We start from the raw sequence: 25474 nt of genomic DNA, 5'->3' as shown, positions 1-25474 counted from the left end.
CGCCACCAGTGCGCCTGAACTTGGAAGCTGTGAACAGCTCTCGTGTCCAGCTCTAGAAGACACTTTCTGGATTTTTCTGACCCTCATCCTCTTGCAAACCAAAAGCCAGATTGCACCTTTGTACCCGGAAGCAGTTTGTGGTTTAAAGTAACAAATGTGCTGACCCCTGAAAACCAAAAACAGTGCTGATGCATTTACATTGTGTCAGATTCCCTCCTGTTAGGTGTGGAGGGGTGGGAAGGAGCACCTCCAGGGCATGCAGTTTTCTAAGTAGAGAAAATACCAATGACCCAATGGCCCCTACTCCTACCCCAATCTTCTTTGGGGTGACATCATCTCTCAGAGGAAGCAAAGAGAAGCTCAGCCAGTAGGCACTGAGAACATACAGATTATCAGACAATATCCTGGGAAAAGAGAGAGAGAACAGGATACTTCATCTGGTTCTATCCGGTTGCTTGGGTTCATTAATATAAAAATATATAATAAAGGCCATGGCCTCTCTGTCCATTTCCTAGGTTCCAGACCCCTCCATTAGGGCTGGGGGCTCCAAGAAGAGAAGACTAGAGTCCCAGCTGCCGGAACATGGCTGTGGTAGAGCCCAGTCTGGGGCTTTCCTGGGAAGGCGTGTAGGTCCGGGAAGCAGTAGGAATGAAGAGAAACGGAGACACTTACTGTAAAAGATACTAAAGAGAGAAGGGGAGCAGGACTCCAGGAAAGGGAGCAGGGTGGGGCAGAATGGGAAGGAGAAAGGGAACCAGGGAAGACTGTGGGGAGTAAAATTAAAAGGACAGAAGAAAGGCAGGAGAACATGAAGAAGGAAAGGAAGGTAGGATAGAAAGGAGGGAGGAAGCAAAGAAAGGAGAGAGGAAGGGAAGAGGGTGGGAAGGTGCCAAACAACCCTGGGAGAGGTAGGAAAAGACCCTTGAGGCTGGCCGGGCGAGGGAGGCCACATCGGAGCAAGGATCGGGACGAGGGTGCAACAGTCTAAAGCCAAAGTTCAGAAAAGCCTAAAAACCCTGGCCGATGAAGGAAGTGTGGCTGCCGGGCCAGAAGGCCGGGCGAGGCCTGGGGGCCGATGGGGCGGGCCCCCCGCGGGCTGGCTCCGGGAACCTCTTCGGTTTGTTCTGGGTCCCGCGCGCGGCACCGAGACTGCAAGGCCGAGCTGCACTCCCTGCTCCGCCCTCCGGTCCGCCTCTTGCTCCGGGCTCGGGCTCGGGCTCGGGCTCGGGCTCCGGGAAGCGCTGCCCTAGGAGGTCGAGGCCGGGATGGGCAGTCCGTGTAAGCTACTGAGGCCATCCGGGGCCTTGCCGCCTGGGCTGGACGGCTTCCGATCGGCCACTGTGGGAGGAAGCACAGGGGCGTCGGGTCACTGGCTGGCGGGGCGCAGAGTGAGAGACCTGGAGGCCTGGGACGTCCGCAAATGCGGGTGACAGCGCGAGAATCTGGGGTTGACACTATAAGGGTTTGGAAGAAGGAAGCAGGGACCCGCGCCCTCCAAGGGCCCCACGCGCACACTGGCGCCCATCCTTCTGGATCCCCTTAAAGGAGCCACGAGCGAGCACGGCCTTGACCGTTTTGCAAACGTTCCCTGACCGTAGCCCGAGTGCACTTGCCTTTGCCCCGCACCCTCTCAATAAAGGAGGCGATGGACACACAGGTCCGTAGGGCAGCCCGTCAGGGGAGGTTCTCAGATCCGAGACTGCAGGAAAGGAGGCAGGGAGCTGAGACCCCCGCGCCCCTCCTCCCACCGCCACCCAGATCCCAGCCGCGTGCTCAGTCCCGGCGAGCCGCCAGCACATCAGGTCCACTGTCCCCCGAGCGGCTCGGGACGCCCGCGGTGGGCAGGGGGTAACCCAGCGGGAAGCGGGTCACCAAAGCCGCCCCCGGTGGACGGCCCGCGGCGGCCTGGATCCCTTCGACACTGGAGGCGGCCGCGCTTTACGTGGGTGGCCGACTTCGTTCTGCCCCGCGGCCCGGGAATGCAGCTGCTATCCCCACTGCGGGCACAGCAAGCCCTGGGGCCTATGGGCCTCCGGATTAAGTGACAGTGAATTTGCCAGATCAGACGGCATTCTGCGCGTTGCTCTATTATTTAGGGTTTTGGGAAGGGGCCCAAGTTTTGCCTCTGGAAACCAGCAAAATGACGCCACGATTGCGCAACCTGTTTCTCCTTTCCCAGCCCCTGGCCGCTCAGCTCCTCCTGCAGGAAGCTGAAGTTGTTTATACCTAAAGGCACCCATTTTCAGCTTTCTTCTTCTCCCCTACAAGTCCTCCTGTAAAAGAGGGAGCTCGAAGTACCTCACTTTGGGATCGGGGATAATTCTGGATTTTTTTCCCCTGCAGCTGCCCGCGCCCCAGTCCCAGGCGCAACTTGTGGTAGCTGCGCGGAGCTGCGCGGGATACCCCTGTTCGAGAGCGGACACGTAAGCAAGCAAGCAAGCAAGCAAGCAAGCCTGCGCGCCCCCCACACACACACACGCAACAACATCTGGTTTCACAGGATTTTCAGGGGGCAGTGACCACGCTGCTCTCCCCCACCTCTCGGCTCTCTTTCCTAAACACAGTTGTGGCTGCTCAGAAAACAAGGTCTTCTGACCCTTGCTTTCCATCCCGTACACTCGCTTCAAGGTGAGGACCTATTTAGAAAACACCAGGGGAGGCAGTTTCTCAGCCATGGGCCGGTTGCCTTAGACGTGAGGGAGAAAATAAATTAGGAAAAATAAACACCGGGGGGCCCAGAGATAGATTCCACCCCACTGTACAGGGGCAACTCCTGTTGCTGCGTTTTTAGTTCTGTCCACACCAGCCCCTCGCCATAGGACCTCTCCTCCCCTCCTTTCCCACCCGCGGGGCCACGTGAATAGCTGTGTCCTGGGGGCCTCGGAGGCTTGAGCCAGCGGCTTAGGTTCCCTGTGGGTTCATTTAATCTTAGGAGGCAGGAATGGGGACAAGGGTTTTCAAAATATTGGGACTGCGGTTACAGGGCTGCTGGCACCACGGTTGGGGCCAACAGAGGTGGGGTCTGGGAAGGGGTCTCCCCAGCCAGGTCAAATGAAACCTGGTTGGCTTTGGTGGGTCTCTCAGGCAAATGCCTGCAACCAGTGCTCTCTGGCAAAGAACGTTTTCAGGACCGATCCCTCAAGAACTAATTCCAAGCGGAGATAAGTGGAACAAAGCTTCGAGTTGAGTTTAACAAATATAAACATATTTTCTTTGAGGAATATGCAGTATCTTCTAGATTTGATATTTGAAACCTTAGTCTTTCCAAAGCCCCTCTGGGAGGGATTTTAGAACCATGAGATTTTGATGGTTTCTGAAAACACACTGTAAATTGTAAATATCAGTTGTCTTGCAGGAACCTCTGGTGGGGTCTGTCACCTGTCCAGAGGCTGGGAAGGGGTGTGTGGAGAAAGAAGGACCTGCCCTGGCTAGGAAAAGAAATTAGATGAGGACTGAGATTCCAAGAATATCAGGTCCCCTCCAAATGTAGATGAGGTGGAACTTTCCTTTTCTCTCAGGCCCCAAGAATTAAAGTTTCCTTTCACAGATGGAAAATGTAAATCATACTTTCCCACCTACAAAATAAGTAGCCCAGCCTTGCTACCCTTTACTAAGATAAAATTAATAAGTAGCAATGCATAATTTGACATTTGATTTGGCTTCCCTCAGGGTAACAGTTAATGTTCATTTGCACCTGATTTGAAGGATGCATTGAAACAGATGGATGTGAAGATAGACAGATATAATATTGTATGTGTGTTGTGCGTGTATGCACCAGATGATCAAAGTATTTGCTTGTTACTGAGCAGTCATAATATTAAATTGCTTTCAGTAGAAAATTTTTGTTACTGAAAAAAATTCAGTAAATGCTATTCCTACTATTCTTAAAAACAATTAATGATAGCAAATTGTCTTATGGGATAAGTTTCTTTGAAGACAATTAAGTAATGATTAGAAAATTTAAAGTAAGTAATGATTAGAAAAATTAAAAGCAGTGATTCTTATTACTTTGTAATTTTTCAAAGGTGGGGGAGGAGCAAGGAAGGGGCAGGGGAGGGTCTTTGAAGTCAACTTTTCTGCCAGTGAGAAGGGTAAAAGTCCATGGTCCAAATAGGCATGTAATTCTCACGATTTTTATGTTTCTGTTCAAACAGTAACACTTGTAGGCCAGCTTGATAAATCATTTTCAGCGATGCGCCTGATTTATTCGATGATCCTTTACTTAGATCTTTAAAAAACTTTGAGGGTCAGGAAATTAAGGTATTAATTTAAGAACTAAGATAGCTAATTATTCCTATGGATTTTGAAAATGAGTGAGACGTTTCATAACAACAAGCAAACACACTGGTAAAAGGAACATGAATGTGAGTCAGGGCCATTGAATGGCCCAGAAAGAAAGTATCTTCTAAAGAAAATCAACCACCGACAGATCCCCCCTCAACTCACTAGAATTAGTTTAAAATTCTGAACTGCGTGTTTTCCCTTTGTATTGCTACCTACACGTCATAATGTGTTTCTAAAGTAGAGTCTGAAATGCCTCAGGACAAAGTGGCTCTGTTAGCAAATGATGGTATTATTCTGAAGATAATGAGTCTTTTTTCTTAAGTCTTTTTTCTCCCTGAGATCAGCCCTGGAGGAAATCATTTCAATTTGTGGATATACTTTTCTAATTCAAATGAACTTGCTTAGTTAAATAATTTTATTTTCGTAATGGAGAAGTTTCATTTCTATTCCTAATTTAGCAGATAACACCTTTCTTGAGGAAGCAGATAGATTTGAGGCTGAGAACAAGACCCTGAGCAAAAGCACAAGGAAGGATTTATGCCTGGGACCCACTCCAGCACTCCAACACCCTGAGCAAAATCTCTTGGACAGATGAAAAAGACCCCCCCCCATCTGTCCTGAAATGTAAAGCTTAAAGTTCTAATTCTCAGTTTTGTAATTTATATCCCAAGACGTTTAATTTCTAGAAAAAGAGAAAAGGGGAAAAAAATTTCCCTCCACTTGACTGATACTGATGGCATCTTAATGGCTTCTCTCTCTCTCTCTCTCTCTCTCTCTCTCTCTCTCATCATGCTATTGCATCTCAGTGAAACCACATGGAAATAAAGCTTTTTGCCTGGATGTCACAAAGAAGGAAGCCCCCTCCTGTCCCCTGACTACCCAACACCACCTACCTTGGCAGGTGTGAGGAAGATCTGGTGGTAAAGATCCTTTTGTAATCTAGAACACCCCTCTGCCCCACACTGCCCTCCCAGTTTGTGCTCTGTCTCCTTCACTGCCAGGGCTGGGACCCCCTCAGGTGACTCCTTCCTTTTCTATAGGGTTGTAGAAGTTGCAAATTTCTGGTCAGGAGAACCTAAATGCAGGAAGGTTTGAAATTAGCAAATCCGGCCCTTGTTCACCAATGAGGAAAATGAGACTCAAGAGCAGGTGAGCGCTTCCTAAGTTATAAGAAAAAGATAGAACCCAGAGGGCAGTGTAAGAAGATGTCCCTCACACTGCTGACCACCGATTAAACACCACAAATCTGTTAGTAGATTTATCAGGGAGTGGATTTATGGAGGGAGAAGAAGGAGGAGAACTTCCAGCTACATTTCCCACAGAAAGAAGGACCCCAAATCACACAGAGTTCAAGAGTCTAGACTTGGGGATACATGATTGAAATGCTCTCTCCATTCCCAAAGCATATGTTTAAGAAAACGAATCAAAGACCAGGGCCAGGAAGAAAGGAAGGAAGAAAGGAAGGAAGGAAGGAAGGAAGGAAGGAAGGAAGGAAGGAAGGAAGGAAAAAAGAAAAGAGTGGAGAGGGGAGGGGAGGAGTAGAGTGAGAGGAGAGGAGAGAAACAAAACAGAGAGGCAGTGCCTAGAAGAATTCAGGTGTAGTCCACCACGGAAGGCAAAGCTCTGCAAGCCACAGAGAGGTGAGCCTGGATGATGCTTCTGAATCTTTCTGCAGATGGATAAACTAAGACCCAAAAAGGAGCAATAACTTGGTCAAGGACGCAAAGCTAGGCTCAAATCTAGGAGTCCTGTACGCCAACCTGACCCTCTTCCTTCTATCTCCGTACAAATCAGTCCCCACTCTCCTGGGGACTCTCTCAAACTCTGCCTGCCTTTCTAAGAACAGGGCATACACCTGTTATAAATCAATCTGCTCCGAAAAGCTACAGGTTTAGGAAGGATTTATCCCTGGGACCCACTCCACTCCAGCACCCCAGCTCCCCCTCTTTCTGTCTGTCTCTGAGACGTCTCTGCCTCTGACTCTCTCTCACCACGTCCCATGCTTAAACTCCTCCCTTGCACCCTTCCTAACCCTAGGGCCATTCATCCGACCCCTCCCCACCCGCTCCCCTCACCTTCCCGGCTGGGATGCTTGAAGGTCATCGCAGCGGCCAGTTCCCCGCCGTGCACGGTGACGCCGGCCCCGGGTGGCGCCAGCGGGGGCGCCTGTGCTGGCGGCCAGGGCGGGCCCGGGGCGAGGTAGCCGCCGGCCGGTGCGCTGTACACGCCGTGCTGGTTGGAGGCCGGGTAGGCGCAGGCCGGCAGGAAGCCGCCTACCGCAGAAAGGCCAGAGGCAGACTGTAGGGATTGAGGACAGACAATCAGCAGCAGGCAATCCGCCGTCTTCTCCAGCACGCGCAATTACTGAGCGAGGGGATCCTCATTTCCCCCTGCGGTCCATTATCCCCACGAGAGGCCTGGACTCTCATTTTCCCAGTAAGGACTCTGGCAAAGTGATTTCCACTCAAATTGTTATAAATAATACTAAGAGGTGAGGAGGGTCATGGTGTGCACCAACTGGGATTTAGAAGAAGGGAGCCCTCTCCCATCTGTGGTCCGGGTTCCAGCTTTTTTTTTTTTTTTTTTTTTTTTTTTTAACAGAAGTATCTTAGCAGAAAGCAAGGCAATTCCCTGGACAGCCAGCCTCCTCCAGACTAGCGCACTTGAGAAAAAGAGAGAAATAACGCGCAGACGCTCCCGGCGGCTGGCCGGGCAGCCAGACACACCAACACGTTTCCTAGCCCGAGGGAGATTTCTCTTCTCTTTCACTCTCCCCTCATCCGCCAACCCTTCCGCTCCCCCAGTGAAAGACACCTTCTTCGCCTGCAGCTCAGTTACCTGAGTGTATTTAATGTCCGCCTCCAAGGCAGGCTTCTCGAGGCCATTCACTCCTGGAGTGGCCGGGAAGGCCGTGCGGTTCACGCTGGCCCAGTCTTCCATCTTGGCGGAGTAGGCGGCACCTTCGCTCCCAGCCAGGGCCCCTGCGGGGACACAGGATGGATTAGAAGGGGCATCCTAATCTGCGCTGGGCACACACGCGGTCCTCCGGCCCAGACATTTCCACACAAGCCTACAAGCACTCGGCTGGGCTCATATCCTGGCGGGGGCGTAGGGTCCTCCGCAACACCTGAGATACGCAAAAGCTCAGAGAGCGATCGGAGGCGGAGGGTCGGCAGGGAACTGGGTTTCGCTTTCGCTCCTAGCGGGGCAGAGGGAAGAAAGGCTTGCTCCGCGCTCCTCCCAGGCTTCGACCCGCTTCCCGCGAACGGTAAGTCTCTGGAGGTAGGTGGCCTGTAGGGTCGGAGCTGGGTGCACTCAGCCTACGTGCCTATCCGCTGTCCAGAAAAGGGCGACCGGAAAGGTCCAAGTTCAAATCCCCAGCAGGCTTGTGAGAATTATATGGGTTTCTCAGTCTCAACAAATGTCTGGAAGGCTATGCAGAACCGCTTCCAGAGACATCCCAGGTCTCCCAAAAGAGGCAACAACCCAGACATCCGCCTGCGTCCCAGGCACATGTCTGCTCCCGGAGCACGTGTGTGCACAGGTAACTGAGAGAAGACTCCAGATTTGAGCGAAGACCTGATGAGGTCACCTCCTGGCCAATTGTCCACCGATTGTACCATGGGGAACTTTGGTCCAGCAAGTGGCCCAGGGTTTTTGAGTCCCCGAGATAAACAAAGCTATGCCCTCAGAGAAGGAGCCCCCCACTGTTACTTGAGCTAAGCATTCAGTTTCCTTCAAGCCTGCCCTCCTCTGTCTTGGGATAAGGTGAATTTTACTTCTTACGCATGTCCTGAGTCTGCTCACCTAAGAGCACGCAATTCCCTGGCTGGTTGTTGGGAGCAGAGGACACTGTGAGGAGACTGGTGACTCAGTCCCAGGCCACGTAAGTTCTTTCTGAGCCCCAAATCAATGCCCCAAACCATCCTCCCAACCCCCTTCGCTGCCCCCTACCCCTGCCAAGAAAGAGGAAGGACAGTGTGCTGGGTTAAAATTGCAAGCAAAGGGCAAATCCTTGTGACTTTTCACCCCAGGATGGCTGTAGCCCTGGGGCACTGACAAGGGAGATCCCAGCTCTAGGAGCTGCAGGGCTGCTGGGCCTGCTGGAGATATAGACCACTCGACAAGACCCGCCAGACAGCTCCCCTGTGACTTTTGACTCAAAAGAGCCTTTGGGCCTGGGAGGAACAGAATCCTCTGGGGAATGCTGAGGGAACCCAAAAGATCTGGATCATAAGAAAGGGTCTCAGGATTGACTCTGTGGTTTGTTTGGCTTAGATCTGCTGATAGGGTTTTGCATACTTTTTGCAAGAATGAAAAAGCGCAATTTCAGGCCTCCGAATTTGTGGTCGGCGATTGCTCTTCCATTTGGGAAATATTTTCCATATTTGTCATAAAAAGTTCAAGATGTCCGAGGACTCCCAAGACCCTCAGTCTCCCTGGCCAGCCCTGAACCCTCCCTTGAGCCAAATTCGGTCTGAGAAGGATGGCAAGTGTGACCCTTTACCCATATGCCCGCCCCCCCCACCTCCAATCTCCAATTCAACCCCTTCCAGGAACGCTACAGAGGGCCGCAAAACTGACCTGTTTGCTCCATAAACGTCCGAATACCCAGGATGTTGCTGACCGAGTGCGCCGAGGGCCATGAACGGGGTATGCTGACGTGGCCTGCAGTGCCCGGGACCCCGTGGTGGCTGCCCATCTTGGCGCCCGTAGGCGACACAGGGCTGGGGTAGGGATACTGGTAGATATGGTTGTAGGGCAGCGCCGGCTGCGGCGGCGGCTGCTTGCTCGCCTCATAGGGCCCGGGCTGCGCCAGGCTGCCAATCTTATTGCGCAGGATTCGGCTGATGGAGCTCACAGAGGGCACGTTGTACTTGTCGCAGACCCCGTCGGCGAGCAGCCGGTCGCGGATCTCCCAGGCAAAAATGCCAGGGTCGCCCTGCTTATAGTCCCGGATGTGCTTGACCACGTTGGGGGTAGTGACGCGGGGTTTGCTGCCCCCGATGGCCCCGGGCAGGATGGAGCCTGTCTCGTTGTAGCGCGCCAGAATCTTGCTCACACAGCCGTGGGATACGCGAAGCTGCCGGCTGATGTCACAGGGTCGGATGCCCAGCTGCGCCAGCTCCACGATGCGCAAACGGATGGCGTTGGGCAGTGGGCGGCCGTTGACGAACACGCCGCCCAGCTGGTTCACCTCGCCGTACGTCTGCTCTGCGGACGCGCCGGACGAGAGTAAATAGGAGGGAGAGAAAACACCGGCGGGTTAGCCAAGAAGGGTGGCCACAGCAAGCGAGGGGCCGCACCAGGCGCGCCTTGGAAGGTGATCGGCGGGCGGGTCCTCAGAATCTCGCAGTAAGAACAAACGGACCGGGTCCGGGCTCCAGGACTGGGCGCCCGCGTAGGGACTGAAGAGGGGGACGTCGCGCGCTTCAGCCCTGCGTGCCCTTTCTGGACTTTTGACGCGTCTAATTGGCACATCCCCTCCTGCGACACGCCGAACTCCCCCACCCCCAACCCCCGATGGCTTGGGGCGTGCGGAGAACGCGACTTGTCCGGGACCCGGGACCTGCTCTTCCAGGAAGGGCAGGCGAGAGGGAAGGGAGGCGCCGGGACCCAACCCGTCTCGTCTGCCCGCCCTCACCCCGCTTGCCGCTCGCCCCTTACCCATAGCGCGCGGGCCAGCCAGCTGCCTGGCGCCGAGGCGGCCGGGGCTGGGCCCGGCAGAGTCCGGGAGAGCTCGGGCGCCGCCGCCGCGGAAGAGGCATAGAGGGAGGGTGCGCGCGAGTTGAGAGCCGCGGCGGCCGGGCCGCGGGCTGGAAACGCGCCGTGCGCCGCCGCCGAGCGCGCAGCCGCCCTCCCCCGGGCTGGGCGCCGCCGCCGCCGGGCGCTCCCAGGACACTCTCCACGCCCGCGACCCCAGACCTAGAGTGAACTTCATCCGATTAGGAGAAATTCGTCTGACCGGGAGGCTGCAGCGTGCGGAGATCAATTTGACGTGTCCTCCACGTCAATCTCGGCAGTCACGCCGGAGACGCTCGAGTTGGCAGCTCATTGGTTCCCGTCACTGCACCCTGGCGCCCCCCTCCCGGGCCTGAAACTCTACCCCCTCCTCCAGCTCTCCTCCCCCCTCGGCCCTCCTCTGCAACCCATCCCCCTACACACACACACACACACACACACACACACACACACACACGCTAACCCCAGTCGGACCTGGGACCTTCCACTCTTTGGCTCCCCTCAAAGCCCCTTACGCCTCCACTTTTGAGAATGATGGGGTAGGCGTTCCAAACTTATGAGTATTTGTTAGTACTACTATTAGTACTAGCACTAGTTTTGGTTTTAGTATTACGACTTCCACTAACATTTCCACTAAGATAGCAGAGGGTAAAAGTTGATCATTGCAAGGTCGTTAGTGCATGGCTGCCTCTACGGCCTGGTTCCCCCAGTAGGGCATGGGAAGAGTCGTGCCAGTGCTCCAGCTCCGGGCAAGGGTGCGTTGTGGTGAGCGTTCAGCGTAGTAGTGCAGGGTGCTTGTTGGGGAGAGTGATTTGTGGTTGAGCAGACTCCTGTGTGTCTCATTTCCGGACAGCACCCCAAACCTGATCTCAGGGAAATCTTTAAAATATATAATTGCCACCCACTCCACTAGGGTAGTGGTGTGATTTCAGTGATGTGAAAAGGGTACATTCTAGATTCTGTCTCTCTGCGGACAGTTCCACTCACCCTCACGCATTTCTGATAGGTGGCACAGGATGCAAGTCGGAAAGTAATTGTGAACTGCTGTGCCAAGGAACAGGGATCCTTTAGTCTGCAGACCCCAGGCTTGTCCTGGTAGTTTGGCCTGTGGGAGGTTGCCCACCATAGCTTCCCTTCTAGGCCTGAAGGATTGTTCCTTTCATCTAGGCCAGGAACCCCACATCCTTGCCTGCCCATGTGACCTAGCCTCATCTTTCACCCAGCAACCGAGGCTTCAGGGGTCCTCGTTAAGTCACTGAATGGTCCTTTCGCCCTTATTCGTAGGGGGGCTTGCACAACCCCGAACTCTTTGGCCTTAGCATTACCCGTCAACTCTTCTCCATTTCTAACTGCGTCAATGCCCAGTTCTGAACTTCCCAGTCTGTGTTGCCAACCATGGCAGTCCCAGAGGGAGTCATGCAGAGAGATCCAAGAAATAGCAGTTGTGGAGCGAGAAACCTCCTGGTTCTGAAACGAACTGACAAGAGGAAGCTGGGACCTGGGAGTTCTGAGCTTGGGGTCAGTGAGCATTCAGTTCTCAGGATTCCCAGCTCTCCTCAGGAGACAGGAAGATTCCCCTGTCCTCCGTCCCCAAAGATTCTAGAGCTTGGGAGCCGGTGGAGAGCTGCGTTCTGAGCCCGAGCAGTGACGCTTCCGGAGCCACACATGGACCTGACCAGCGCAGCCAAAGGAGCAGCGGCGATCCTCTTACCCTCCACTACCGGACCAAAGAGCATCCAGCAGCTCCTAATCAACCACCTGTCGAAATGTGTCAATTAGGAGAGTCTGCACCATATACCCTGGGCTCTCCGGACAGAGAGTGAGGGGCGCAGGCAAGAATTATCCCTGGAAAAGGAAAACCCAGGTTCAAAAGAGGTGAGGACTCTCCCCTCCGGCTGCACAAAACATAGTGCCGCCTTTGGCTCTGGGAGTTTCAGACAGGCCACAGGGACGGGGAAGAGAACAGTCAGCACTCTGGCGAGAGGTGGGTAGGGTGGAACTACTTGGAATCCTAAGCCTGTTCACGACTGTGCAGGGTCGGGTTACCGAATCGGGGAAGGGGGAGGTTTGGATTAAGGCAAGCACACAAAGCGAGGAGTTCTGCAAGGGCATGGAACAGAGAACTGAGCACACACGGGATTCAGAGGGTTCAGAGGCTGCAGGGAGTGGCATGCTCACTGCCCCCCCCCCCACACTTAGTTCTCGCCAGGTAGTTTGGATCCTGTTAGCCTCTGATCTAGATTTTCATTGCCTGGATTTCAAGTCGAGTGCTGGAAACCAAAAACATTGGTTCCTAGACCTGGGAACCACAGCATCCATAACCCAGTGCACCCCAAAGACCAGGTGAAGCAGGTAAGCCATTTTTTTCTCCTGTAGGAGAGGAGTCAACGCTCAGAGAAGAGCAAATAAAGTCAGAGGTGCCACAGTGAGAGCTGGTTCGCAACTGCCCTATCAGGGAACCATCACCCCACCTCTGCTAGCAGAGCTCTGGGGGCTGGCAAGGAGCCGCAAGGAGGTGCAGTCCAGGCAAGCATCTTCGGCTCATTCCCCTGGGCAAAGGCCGTCGGGGCTGGGGGAAATGGTTGGAGGATTGGGCCCGGGAGTTCTTTATGGTGTCAGAGCCCGCCGGCCCTCACTTCACATTCCTCATCTCCCTACCACCCCACCCCTCCAGCAGCCAGCTGCTTACTGCTAGGACCACACAGCGCTAGCCACAGCCTGCTCACAGCCCGGCCCCCGAAAAAGCTTACAGTTTGTCGCCCCCTGTCGGCCTCCGGCTGGACTCTGCAGGTTTCCGCGGCGGGCTGGGCTGGGGGCGAGGTGGTCCAAAGGTGGGATTGGCGAAGAAAAGGAAGGAAAGGAAAAGTCTCCTCCACTTCCCTTGGATGCAGCTTGGTCCCCTGCACGACCAAAGGGACGACAGCATGGTCGGCGCTGAGCCCGCAGAGGTTAAAAAAAGAAGAAGAAGAAGAAAAAAGTCTCAGTTCCATGTGTATGTATGTGTGTGCCGGGCTGGGTTTGGCTTGGTTGTTTGGAGCGCCCCGGGCGCAGCCTACAACCAAGGGAAGAACGGTTCCCAGGGGCGCGGGAGCTGCCGAGCTAAGAGCGCGCGCCGGGACCTGTGATTTGACGGGTCCAGCTAGGACTGGACGTCCTAAGGGGCGAAGGACGGATTCGAGGGTACCTGACTGGCCTCGGGAACTGACCCAGATTTCCCAAGGCAGAGAGAAAGGAGAGGCAGACTCCGTGCCCAAATCGTAAGTTAAAGATGTGGCAGGAAGAGAGTGCCTGCCCCCCGGAGGACTGGAAGCTGGCGGCGGCAGGAAGGGTCGTTCAGGGTCATCCCTGGAGTGACGGTCACGCCTACTTTATATTTCCTGCGTTGCTTTAATTTTTGGTGGGACTCTCTCAGGGAGCCGTTTGGGTGCAAACGAAACATGCCACTCGCAATAGGCCAGGGTGTTCCCGGGAGCCATGTATTTCTTAGTCTTCGGGAAAATCCTAAAAAACGCCTATGAAAGCCCAAATCGGGTCCCGGTGGGCTGAAGAAGCAACCTTGGGGCCAGATGCGCCCAGGCTTGCCTTCGCTTCTGCCAGGAAGGACCCGAGGGCGGGAAACACAGGCAGCATCCCAGGTGGGCCCTGGGCAGAGCCTGGGCCTAACGACCAACGGCTGTAGGCAGCAGCCTCCCGCCAGGGACGCAGAACCAGCGCACGCTGCGAGTAAGCAGGGTCAGAACCCTGGGTCTTCCTTCGGACAGCCGCGCCTCGGGCCTGCCGAGCCCGCAGTTGCTCCCGCCTGTGTCCTGGTTCAGCCAAGTCCCCGAGTTTTTGCTGTGATTTTAAAAGCTCTGTCAAACCGAATCTTTTAATTTTCCCTTTTCAAAAAAGTAGCGCAGGCTACAAATGCACTTTATGCACCAGGTTATATTGTGCTCCCTCCGCCCCCCCCCCATTTGCAAAGGAGATCCCACGCATCACGCTTAAAAAATACTAATGGTAAGAGCTGACCCCGAAGAGGGAATTGCAAACCCTCCGCGAACGCGCGAACAGCAAACTTGCTCGTCGGAACCGGGACGTGAGATAAAGGCAATGAAATGACATCTCTCTGGTGGAGGGAGCGGGGAGCGGGCAAGAGGAAGGAGGACGCAAGGATGAATTGGCTCCTTTGAGGGTGGTCCCCCGCCGAGGGCTGGGCTGGTGCGAGCTCCCTACCAAGTGGACTCACAGGGAAGGGGGGTGGGGGAGTTGCGGACTGCACCTGCCGTTCCACTTTCCGATACACACACAGCAAATCCAAATGGAGGGTGTTGAAAATGGTACCAAGTAGCATTAAAATAAGAGCCCCAAGAAGAAGAGATTAGAAATTATTCCGCCGCTTGTTTCCACTCGGCCTGCTGGTGACCAAGGTGGGCTTGAAGTTCTTTGCCATGCCTCGCCTTTTTTTTTTTTTTTTCCTATCCTGGAAATGTTTATTATCGAAAGCAGGTCAAGGCGGCGGCGGGGGGCGGGGGGGTGGAGAGCCTTATCTGCCTACACTGGCTGCTGTTGGAAATGCAAGAGGAAAGAAACAAAGAAAAATTTTTTTGTCACTTTCCTAAAGTGAAAGAATAGATGAGTATTTTCCGCGTGAATAACAAAACAGTCCCCGGATTCCGTTCAAAGAGGTAGGGGAAAAAATTGAAACAGCTGCCATAAAACTTCCACAAGAAATAAACACGGATAAATTGAGCGTGGCAAATGAAGATCTAAGATACTTTCTATCCTGTGATGCAGGGATCTAACTACTACATGCGTAGCATTCCTTTTGGAGTAGAAACATTTTAAATGTCACATTTGGGTGATAAAAATAAACTATAGGAAAACCGTGCCATTTACAGGAAGAAATGGTTTCTTAGAACCTTCTGCAGGAGGTTCATTCTTGCATGTGTTCACATAGGCACCAAATCCAGGGTTTCCTTGATTCTTAAATCTCCCTCACTCCCCTGGTCATGTCAGATAAGCTTCAACATCCATTACAAAATGACCTATACTGTTTAATTAGATCTATTTCATTTTATTCCATCAATGTAAAATCCTGCACAGGGTTTCAGGCACTGGTCAAAATTCCACCTTTGCAGTGAGCTCTCAGAAATGTTTATGTGACAGTGCTAAAAGTCTAAACAGCAATATTAAAGTGGAAATATTTGGGAAACTTAAAATGTCCATGGGGCATATCTCCTGTAAAGAGTCTGGGTACTTGGAAAAGGAGAGATCCAGGAGCAGCCACATGGGTACAAAAGATAGAAGTGACAGTTTTGAAGAGAAGCGAGAGGGTGATGGCATGTCTGCCTACAAGATGACTTGCATAGGCAGCAGTGGGCAAGGGTTTCCTGCTGCCTAGAGGATGCCCGGAAAATCAGACATGCTCTGCTGCAAATATTGACACGTCTAAGACATGCATACTGGCCAGCCTAATTGGAACCAGCTTGAAGTGAGCTGCCCTTGAATGCTTTGGAAATTTCTCATCCTCCGTGGACATAGAACCTGGATGTGAATGAGGCTGTGGAAACTGAAGGACAAAAGGAGAGCCCTTTTTCTTGAATTAAAGACAATGCCCAGCCAGTCCAGTTTACCTGAATTTGTCTGATTTCTTATAAAAGATCAGTCCTCTTCAATCTTCAGTGTGTGTGTATGTGTGTGTGTGTGTGTGTGCGCACGCATAATTCAAGCGCTAGGAAACTGGGTAGTGAAAAGGTTTTGCAGAATGATTGTTGTAATAATAAGCTAGGCACAAAAGAGAAAAGAACGCTGAAACCTGCTGTCAGGCGATTCTCAACTTCCCCTCAGGCAGATGGACACTGAAGCAGGAGTCCTGTCCCTATTTTGTTTACCTATTTCTTGCATGCTTAAAAAATTATCATTCATAGTTAGATGTTACTGACTTTATTTTTCGTATCTCCCATACTATTTAGAAATGTTGCTATTTTGGAATAAAAGCTTTGTTCTCTGGTTGTGGTTTTGTAGCATAAGCTCAGAAGTCTTGAAGGCCTCTGGAACTGCATATTCTTAAAGTAGGATCTCCATGTTCATTTAATTTTTTGTATGCGTATTCTGATGTAATTTCTCTGCACGATGGCACTTAAACAATTTTCCTTGTCAGAAATCAAGTGTCCTTTATGCTGAGCTTTCTTTCAGGCACAAATTGGATTTTTACTTGTAACTTTTTACTGGTCACTTGTAGCTAATTATTGCTTGATAACTTTTTCAGTCTAATTGTTTCAATACCCCAATGCCTGCTATATATATATATATATATATATATATATATATATATATATATATATATATATATATATAGTATGTCCACAGCTTGGTGATGGTTTTGATTTTCTCCTCCCCCCTCCCCCTTGTGTATGGGCTATGGAGTTTTATTGAAGACCCGTAATGCCTCCGGTTTTGATTTAGTGTTTTGGAGTTTGTGATCTCATTGCCCGGTATGGAAAATATTAGACAGGGTCTGCAGATTGTATGCAGGAAAAGACCCGCATCACCGTCGTGAGCTGAGTGCTCGTCCCTGGTGCTGCAATAAGCCGACTGCACAGCCATCTAGAATCAATGTTCAGTTTTTATGCCTTTAGATGAAGACAACTTCAGCCAGTCCTGCCTATGCAAAAAGGGTTCTTGAAGACACTGCTTCTCCAGGTGGCTGCACATTAGAATCACCAGGAGGCGGGGGGGGGGGGGGCGGGGGGGAGCTTTAGAACATTTGATGCCTGAGCCCCACTCCCAGAGATTCTGGTTCATTGTTGGGGTGCAGTCTCGATACCAGAATTTTGAAGAGCTGCCCAGGTGATTCTAACGTGCATTAAAGTTTTGGAATCTCTGCTTTAGTGAAGGGACTATAGAATGTGACGCTTCTTGCTTTGCCACTGTTTTCCGGGATCATGACACATGAAAACATGTTTAAATACACATCTAAAACATCCATCCTGTGCATTTTTATACGGTGTCACGCTGGCTCTTGGATGCAGCTGAAAAGGAAGACAGCTGCCTTCTCAGTCTGTTTGCTGTTCTAGGTTTGCTGTCTTTTAAAACAAGAACCCTCTGGCTCCCTGTCCCACACAGGTGATCACAGCCTCCTGGTTAAGTGTAACCATCTGCACAGTGAGCTGGGGGTGGGGGCCACCCTGGAGGGAGCAGTTGACAACCATGCCGGGTGAAGAAGATGGACTTTGAGAGAGGTGGCAATGAATCAAAAACACTGGCCTTAAGGGAGTCAGAATAACTGCATTGTCCAAGGAGGTAGGAGTTGAGCTAGACTCTTAACATAGTTAAGTAACACTATACCCTAGACACCTAACATATCGGAGCAGCCAAAACCCACAACCTTTTGGTAGCATCTAAGAAACACTGAATCTTCCTTTCATGTTTTTATGATCATTGCTCTTATGGTTAGCATTACTCGATTGCCATGCATTCAGGGTAGGACAACTTTTTTACAAAGGCTCTGGCAGTGTTGCATTTTAGATCGCAGGGTTACTTTCCCACAAGATTGCTGCCATGGGATAACAACAGAAATGTCAATATAATGAGGAGAGGGTAGAAGGAGAAGGAGGGAGTGAGGAGGTAAGAGAAAGAAGGAGAAATACTTCATGTATCTTCCTTTTAAGTCTCAGAGATCAATTAAAAGAAAACTCCTTTTCATTTTTATTAGCCTCATGTTGGTAATAAACGTTAAGATTTAGCCTGCTGTATTTGATTTGATTTTTATTGTTTTATAAGCTTATGCATATTTCAAAATATAAATTGCATTTCATTTTTAAATAAGTTCCAAGAAAATCTGAGAGTAAGTCCGTTGCTACGGGATCTAAATGTCTTTGAGTTTTAAAATGCAGGTTTTAAAGAGCCTTTTTAGCTATAAATTTTTGTTTCTAAGCCACGGCCACAACTAAGAGAACAAATACACTAATTCTTGTGGGGCTTTTAGGTCTTGCTTATTTTTTAAAATCTTACACAGGCACCTCTGGAGGAGTACTTAAAATGTATATTTTACAAAGTCTCAATCTTGCAAATTATTCTTTATATTCATCTACTTTGATAAGATTATCCTGTTTATACTGTGTTCTAAGATAATGTTAAAATAATTTAAAGGTACGTGAAAATGAATAATAATAGTAACAATAAAAACTAAAATGCCCTTAAAATTTATCCAGCATTTCTCAGCAACAACCAGAAGCTTAAAGGTTACAGGATGTTAAAAAGGCAGTAACAGATGCTGAGCACGGACAGCTATAGGACTATAGACCCTACAAACGGATATGCTGAGAAAATGAATTTTGACAGGGTTTCTAGGCATTGAGACATTGGCAAAGTGGATAACTGAATTAATAGCCGTCCGGCTGGGAAACACTCAGCATTTGGAATATTGCCTCTTGACAGGCCAGCAGGCAAGAGATTTGCTCCCCTGTCATGGGGCAGCGCCAGAGGTGCCGTCCATTTCTCTTTTTGTTATAACACCTCTGGTTGAGCCAAGACGCTGCTTGGTTTCATGTCTCTTCTGTAATTACATTTCACAAAATACAGCCCAGGTCATTTTGCGAGGAGCTGGTCTTTGCATGTGTGGGACATGTGTTCGTGTTTGCAATGTCAGCCGACTGATTTGGGCAGAACGAATCTGGCACTTTCATCTTTGTCTCTCTTTAAACGGGGGCGTAGGTAACTCTGGAATTGGCTGGGGCTTGGGGACCAGCAGAGCTTTAATTTGGATGAATAGCCTTAGGTGCAGTCTGATGGCGGTTTAACGGCACCTTAGGCTTGAGCTGCTTCTGCCATTTGAGGCTGTACTCACGCTGCCCTTCATCACAGAGGGAATGGGGATTTAATTTGATGGCTCTCTGTTCTCACTGTGCCTTTCGAGCTTTTATTTGTGTCTCTAATATTTAAGCTGATGGGAAGGTTGGGGAAATTTATGATCAGATGTGATTAGAGCTACTACTCACGGCAGGATCGTGTGTTTTTAATTGTGGCGTTGGCGCAGAGGGTCCGTACATTCTCTTTCAGCCTATCTATTGGGTCAAAAATACGCATGCACCTCAAACTCAGAAAATGACCTGGCTACGGGAAAGCACGGTACTGATGAGTCTGGGCCTTTTATTAGTGCTAACGTCCCCGTTGGAATCCAGCCTTTACCACTTACTGAGACCTAACCCCGTTGAGTCTCTGTGGGCTCACCTACAAGAGAGGGTCATAGTAAGGATTAGCTGCTCCAACCATGGAAAATGCTTCACAACAGGAGGTGGTTAATCAGTGGCCATTGTTCTCATTATGTTATTTTTCCATATTTTTAAGAAACTAATACATTTTAATTTTTGTCTCTTTTATAGGACATCTGTTAGACATGCAGTGGGTGATTTGCTAATAGAAATATTTATAAATCAAGCTATATTAAATTGTGTCTTCAGAAGAAAACAGCTTAAAGCATTTTCTTGAGTTTCTGTTTGTTTGCCACATTCTTTTGTGGTTCTGAGGCACGGGACTGGCTCAGGGCACTGTCGAGACACCCACTGGGGAGACAGGGTCTGCTGCCAAAGGAAGGCAAGTAACAGAGGTGTCAAGTGGCTGCTGTAGACTCTCCAGTTTGAGGAAAGTAAGGATGAAGGAAATCAATAGTTGGCCCAGAGTTTTCCAATAACGTTGGAGAACTGTGGTTTTCATTGGAGCCAGTTCTTCTGGAAATGTTGGGCCCTGCGCTAACAGGATCCCGGGCCTGTTCTGGCTTTACCAGCTGTAATGTCACTCTCTTCCTTTGTCAGAGATAAGAAGATCTTTTACTTCTGTGTTTACTTTCTTGCTCTTTTGTCCTGAGTGCAGGGTTTTCCCTTGCTTGTCTGCCTTTTAAACATGTTCTTTCTCCCAAAAGAAGCACTGGGGGCTCCTTCAGGGAATAGGCCTAGTGTCTTATGAACCAAACCCAAGGCTTTGGTGTTAAGGGGTTGCCTCCCCATGAAGACCCCTGCTGTGACGGCATGTCCCTGGCTGAAGGAGAGTGAAGTTTGAATCCCCTACCTACCACGAATTACCATCCCCCCCAGAAATTCACATCTCTCTTGAGTTGCCCCACATTTTTAACTTTTCCCCATGCCCTGAAGTGCCTCAAATCCAAGATTTTGGTAATGTGGCATCTTCTGTTCTTAAAAAGGTCAATGCCCTTGAGATAACCAGTCTATTTGTTGTTTATACCTTATTCATGGAGGCAGAGTGCTTCAGTGTTCTGACAGCCTCTGTTTATTGTAGGACAGGCACTTTATGTATGGCAGTGGGCACTGTTGGGTGCTGCCCAGATCCCTCACCCTCCCCGCCATGCAGCTGTGAGACACTCAAATCTGCTGCTAAGAGTGCTGATGCTAGCGGTCACAGCTGAGCCCCCTTTCCATTGCCCTGGGCTGATAACAGCCATCATGCCCACACAGACACCCCCTTTCTGGGGGCAGCCCACATCTAATGACTGCTCATGTGGGGGTACAGAAGTTTCAAAGAAGGGCACCAGGGAAGGGCTCTCTCAGCACCAGAGCTCAAGCGGGGTGGTGAGGGCTTTTGTCGCCACAGCGTCACAACCAAACCTCTTCCCTAGCTCTGTTGTGGGGCCTCATCCCTCAGAGGTGTCAATCCCCAAAACACTCCGCAATAAACCTCCTGCCACAAATCCCAACTTAGTCTGCTTCATGGGGAACACAGCCAATGGTGTATATTACCTCCTTTGTCAATCGTGTGGGTTTGCTCCAAAGACGAAGGGCGAAGAGTGGAGAGGGTGGAGAGAAAATCATTGCCACCAAATCACACAGAGATGGGAGCCAGGGTGGCTTCAACTGCCCCACCATCCTCCCGCCCAACTGAGAGAGCTGTGCTAAGCAGGTGGCAGTTTTCAGAGAAGGGAAATTACTTAGGAGGGAGCTGGGGAATCTCTAGCAGGGCCATCTCAGATTAACATCAGGGCTCTTAGAATCTGAGAAGCAAGAGAAAGGCACTGAGCATGAAGGCATGGGGGGTGCTCTGGGACAAAGGCAGCGGTTTAAAAATGTGGTCTGGCTCTGTTTCCAATGTATGTAAATTTCTGAAATAGAGATACAACAGAACTCCTAGGGTCTCCATAAATTAGAATTAGGGAATACGAACTGTGTTGGTGGGCTTGTACCAACTCTAAAAAATAGCTTCACTGAGCAAATTAATCAACTAGCTTCAATTACAAGGGAAACTTATATCTACTGAAAAATAAACGACTTTCAGACTCTTCAGAAGGGTTGTATTGTTAATGGGTACTTCATTTGCGAAAATATGAAGTTCTTTCTACAATCAATACATGGGTGGTATTTCAGCACTTGGGATCAAGATGTAGTTTTTGTCCCTTATAGACTTTATGTTCTGGTCACCTGTTTCTTAAACTTGGTTATGCACCTCCAGCTGGTAGTTGGCCATGGGATAGAGAGAGCTTCCAGCCATGGGAAAACACATCCTCCTGCAATGTCAATCTCACCTAATGATTTTGGAAAATAGCATTGTTTTTATATCAAAACAAGCATGGGCCCTATGTTTCTAGCAGCATTATTTACAATAGCCAAATTATGGAAGCAGCCCAAGTGTCCGTTGATTGGTAAATCGATAAAAAAGATTTGATAGACACACAATGGAATATTACTCAGCCATAAAAAGGATGAAATCTTGCCATTTTCAACACCATGGATGGAGCTAGAGAGTAAAATGCTAAGTGAAATAAGTCAAAGAAAGACAAATACCATATGATTTCACTCATATATGGAATTTAAGTAACAAATAAGGGATGCCTGAGTGGCTCAGTCGGTTGAGCGTCTGCTTTGGGCTCAGGTCATGTTCCCTGCGTTGGGCTCCCTGTTCAGTGGGGAGCTTGCTTCTCCCCCTGCGTGTGCATGTATATGTGCACACGCTCTCTCTTTCTCTCTGTCAAATAAATAAATAAAATCTTTGAAAAAATAAGTAACAAATGAGCGAAGGGGAAAAAAACAAAATAAAACAAAGAGACAAACCAAGAAACAGATTCTTAACTATAGAGAACAAGCTGCTGATTACTAGAGGGGAGGTGGTTGGGGGGATGGGGGAAATAGGTGATAGGGATTAAGGAGCGCACTTGTCAATGATGAGCACCGAGTGATGTATGGAATTGGTAAATCACTATATTGTACACCTGAAACTAATATAACACTGTATGTTAACTACACTGGAATTAAAATTCAATATGCATAAAAAACAAATTTTTTTCCTTAAAAAAAAAACAAGCATGGATTCTTCACAGCAGAGGATACAAAATTTTTGCCCATTTAAAGAACAAGATAGATGTCACCCTGGAGTCTGTGGGGCATCAGGAGGAGTGCAGTGGTGGAAACCTCTGAGCCACACTGCAGGCAGAGCGAGTCAGAGGTAAAAACATAGTTCCAAGGTGGAAGAGGTTAGGAAGGGCTAGGGGCCACTGGGCGTTTGGGGAACGAGCTTCTGAGATCAACCTTGAAGGGTGACTGGATTTTGACAGGTGGAGGCCCAGGGGGCGAAGGAGGAGCAGGAAGGGCCTTTCCAGGAAAGATAAGTGAGCAAAGGGAAGGTCATGGGAAAGCAGGGGTGAAGAGTAAACAGTTTGGTTTGGGAGGGGAGCAGGACCCCACACGGAAAGTGGTGGCAGGGAAAGCAGGACAGGGGATGGAGGTTGTGCAACAGAGGCCTTGGAAAACCAGTCAAGGGGCAGCTGCGGAATTCAGGGGCCCCACTGGGGCAGGCTGCTGAGCTGAGGCCTGAGTCCTAGGGGAAAGAGCACTGGCTTCAGGACCCAGACTGTGCAGACCGAGGGTGGCACCTGGCTCCCCCACTTTTCTCCTGTGGGCAAGGCATCAAATCTACAGTTTTGCCATCTGGAAAATGGGATCACAATAGAACCGTTTCTTGAGGATGCCAAGAGGTAATGAAGAAGATAAGGCACTTAGTAAAGTGCCCGCTGCATAGCAATTGCTCAATAAAGGTTATAGTAACAATTATGGTTATAATGATACGTAACACTTTTAATATAATATGTACTGGCTATGATGGTTCTCAAGACAAATGAGTGAGAAATCAAGAGGAAGCCAGGTGAGCCGTGAGCCGGGAATGCCAGAAAGGAAAGTCACCCAGGCAGGCATTTTGCTCTGCTAATTGTAAAACAATCTTAGTTATTCACTAAGGCAGAATTTCTGCAAGCTACAGCCTGCTGGGCTCCAATATATTTATCCTTGAGGAAAAACAGGACCTCATTTTATTTTATTTTATTTTATTTTATTTTATTTTATTTTATTTTATTTTTAAAGATTTTATTTATTTATTTGACAGAGAGAGAGACAGCCAGCAAGAGAGGGAACACAAGCAGGGGGAGTGGGAGAGGAAGAAGCAGGCTCCCAGTGGAGCAGGGAGCCCAATGCAGGTCTCGATCCCAGGACCCTGGAATCACGCCCTGGGCCGAAGGCAGACGCTCAACGACTAAGCCACCCAGGCGCCCCCAGGACCTCATTTTAAAAACTCTTTTTAGTTGAGGTATACTTTCACAATGTTCTCCCCTGCCACCGCCCCTCCCCCTGAGTCCCACCCCAAAACACTCAACAATGGGAGCAGCCATTGGAGAGCAAACTGGTGCTTTGGGGATAACCTGGAAGGTCCAGGGAGGGGTGAGAAGGAAGAAAAGTCCAGGGCCCCCCTGGAGACTGATGGGCCAGGACTATGGGTGGGACCACCTACACTTACCAGTACACAAATCTCTTCCCTGAGGAAGTTATACACCTTTGAGATCATGGACTACTCATTCTTCAAAATTTGATTTTAGGGATGCCTGGGTGGCTCAGTCAGTGAAGCAGCCAACTCTTGATTTCAGCTCAGGTCATGATCTCAGGGTCCTGAGATCAAGCTCCACGTGGGGCTCTGTGCTGTGTGTGGAGCCTGCTTGAGATTCTCTCTCTCTTTCTCCCTCTGCCCCTCCCCCCATGCTCCCATGTGTGTTCTTGAAATAAATAAATAAACAAATAAATAAATTTTAAGTTTGATTTTATTTTTTGTCAGTAGGTAAGACATTATTAGACATTCCAAGTGTCTAAAAGGTATAAAAAGCTTCCCTTTGAGAAGTTTTTTCTCACCCACATCCTTGCCCTATCCCCTCCCTGAAATGTACAGGGACACTTTATTATCATTTGCTTTTGTGTCCTTTTATGCCAATACATCCAAAGAAGAACACATAGTCTTTTCCCCCTTTTTTTCCATGAAAGGCAGCGTGCCACTTGTCTGTTTTCACTTATCTTAGAGATCTTTCTGTATCAGCACATGAAGAACCTCATGTTCTTTTCTTAATAGCTGCATAGTGTTCCACTGTCTGAGTACCAGAGTTTATTCAGTGCTTGAATTGTGTCCAATCTTTTGCTGTGTTGTGGGTACCCAGGTATGCATCTGTGGGATAAATTCCAGAAATGGAATTTCTGTGCCAAAGGATATATGCTTTGTAATCTTGATAAATACTGCCAAATGGTCCTCCATGGGGGTTGTTCTGTTTTGCACTCCCAAAAACAACTTTTTTTCAGCCAATCTGTTAGGGAATGGATGGTATATTGTAGCGGTTATAGTTTGCATTTCTCTTTATGTGCACGAGATGTGCACATCTTATCACATGTGAAGGCATTTTGCAGTTGTTTTTTCTGTGAAATGTCTGTGCCCATTTTTATATTAGGTTGCTGGCTCTTTTCTCAGTTTCTGGAAATCCTCGTGTATTACGGAGATTCACACTTTATCTGTAATATAAGATGCAGATTTTTCCCCCAGTTTCTCACTTGTCTTTGACTTTGCTTATGGTGATTTTTTTTTTCACATAGAGATTCTTGACTTTCAGGAATTAAATTACTCCTCTTTTCTTTAATTTTATGGGTTCTGGATTTCATGTCACCATTAGAAAATCTTTCCTCCCTCCGTGATACAAGCCTTTCATTTTTTCCATCTGGTACTTTCATGGCTCCATGTTTTACATTTAATCTGTGATCCATTGGCATTAACCTGAGTGTGTGGTGTGAGGTGTGTGTCTGTCTTTCTTCAGAGGGCCACCTGGAAGAGGATCCACTCATAGAAGTGTCGCTTTGAGCTGACAACTGCACCATTCCTGGCTTGGTGATGACCGAAGCTTCCTAATCTGCACTCTTGGCCTCTGATAACGTCATCCCATGCCACTCCCCCTGTATACGTGATTGCCTGGTGTCTCCTTCTAAAATGCCTCTCTGACCATGTTGCTCTTCAGTCTAAGACATCCAGTGCTCCTCCAGCCCTCCTGGGCAACACTTACGCTAATTAACACCACTGGTTCACTTCCACAAATGGCCCAGCTCAATGTCACCAAAGAAAGAAGTTCCTGTTTCACAGTCCCAGTCAACTAAGTCATTCTGCCTAG

At 49.5% G+C, this 25474-nt stretch overlaps 1 protein-coding gene across 1 annotated transcript; it reads right to left on the bottom strand.

Moving 5' to 3' along the window:
- Nucleotides 1-1134: 1134 nt before the first annotated feature.
- PAX1 (paired box 1) lies at nt 1135-10225 on the bottom strand. The gene is made up of 5 exons (XM_045776806.2): nt 9952-10225; nt 8869-9498; nt 7123-7265; nt 6360-6582; nt 1135-1338 (listed from the first exon to the last, which is right to left on the bottom strand). Exons 1-5 carry the CDS (start codon nt 10223-10225, stop codon nt 1247-1249), a joined length of 1362 nt encoding a protein of 453 aa, XP_045632762.2. The 3' UTR covers nt 1135-1246.
- Between the last annotated feature and the right edge of the window lie 15249 nt (nt 10226-25474).

This window comes from Ursus americanus, chromosome 22, assembly GCF_024610735.1.
Source record: "Ursus americanus isolate L20-20 chromosome 22, mUrsAme1.1.p, whole genome shotgun sequence".
Classification (NCBI taxonomy): Eukaryota; Metazoa; Chordata; class Mammalia; order Carnivora; family Ursidae; genus Ursus; species Ursus americanus.
This window is presented reverse-complemented; position numbering and strand designations above follow the sequence as displayed.

Bases quoted from the DNA above. Each gene is read 5' to 3' on its own strand.
- PAX1 (XM_045776806.2), bottom strand. From the start codon at position 10,225: ATGAAGTTCACTCTAGGTCTGGGGTCGCGGGCGTGGAGAGTGTCCTGG. The intron at 9,499-9,951 runs GTAAGGGGCGAG...GCGCGTCCGCAG, and splicing joins GGCTGGCCCGCGCGCTATGG to AGCAGACGTACGGCGAGGTG. The intron at 7,266-8,868 runs GTCAGTTTTGCG...GTGTCCCCGCAG, and splicing joins GACGTTTATGGAGCAAACAG to GGGCCCTGGCTGGGAGCGAA.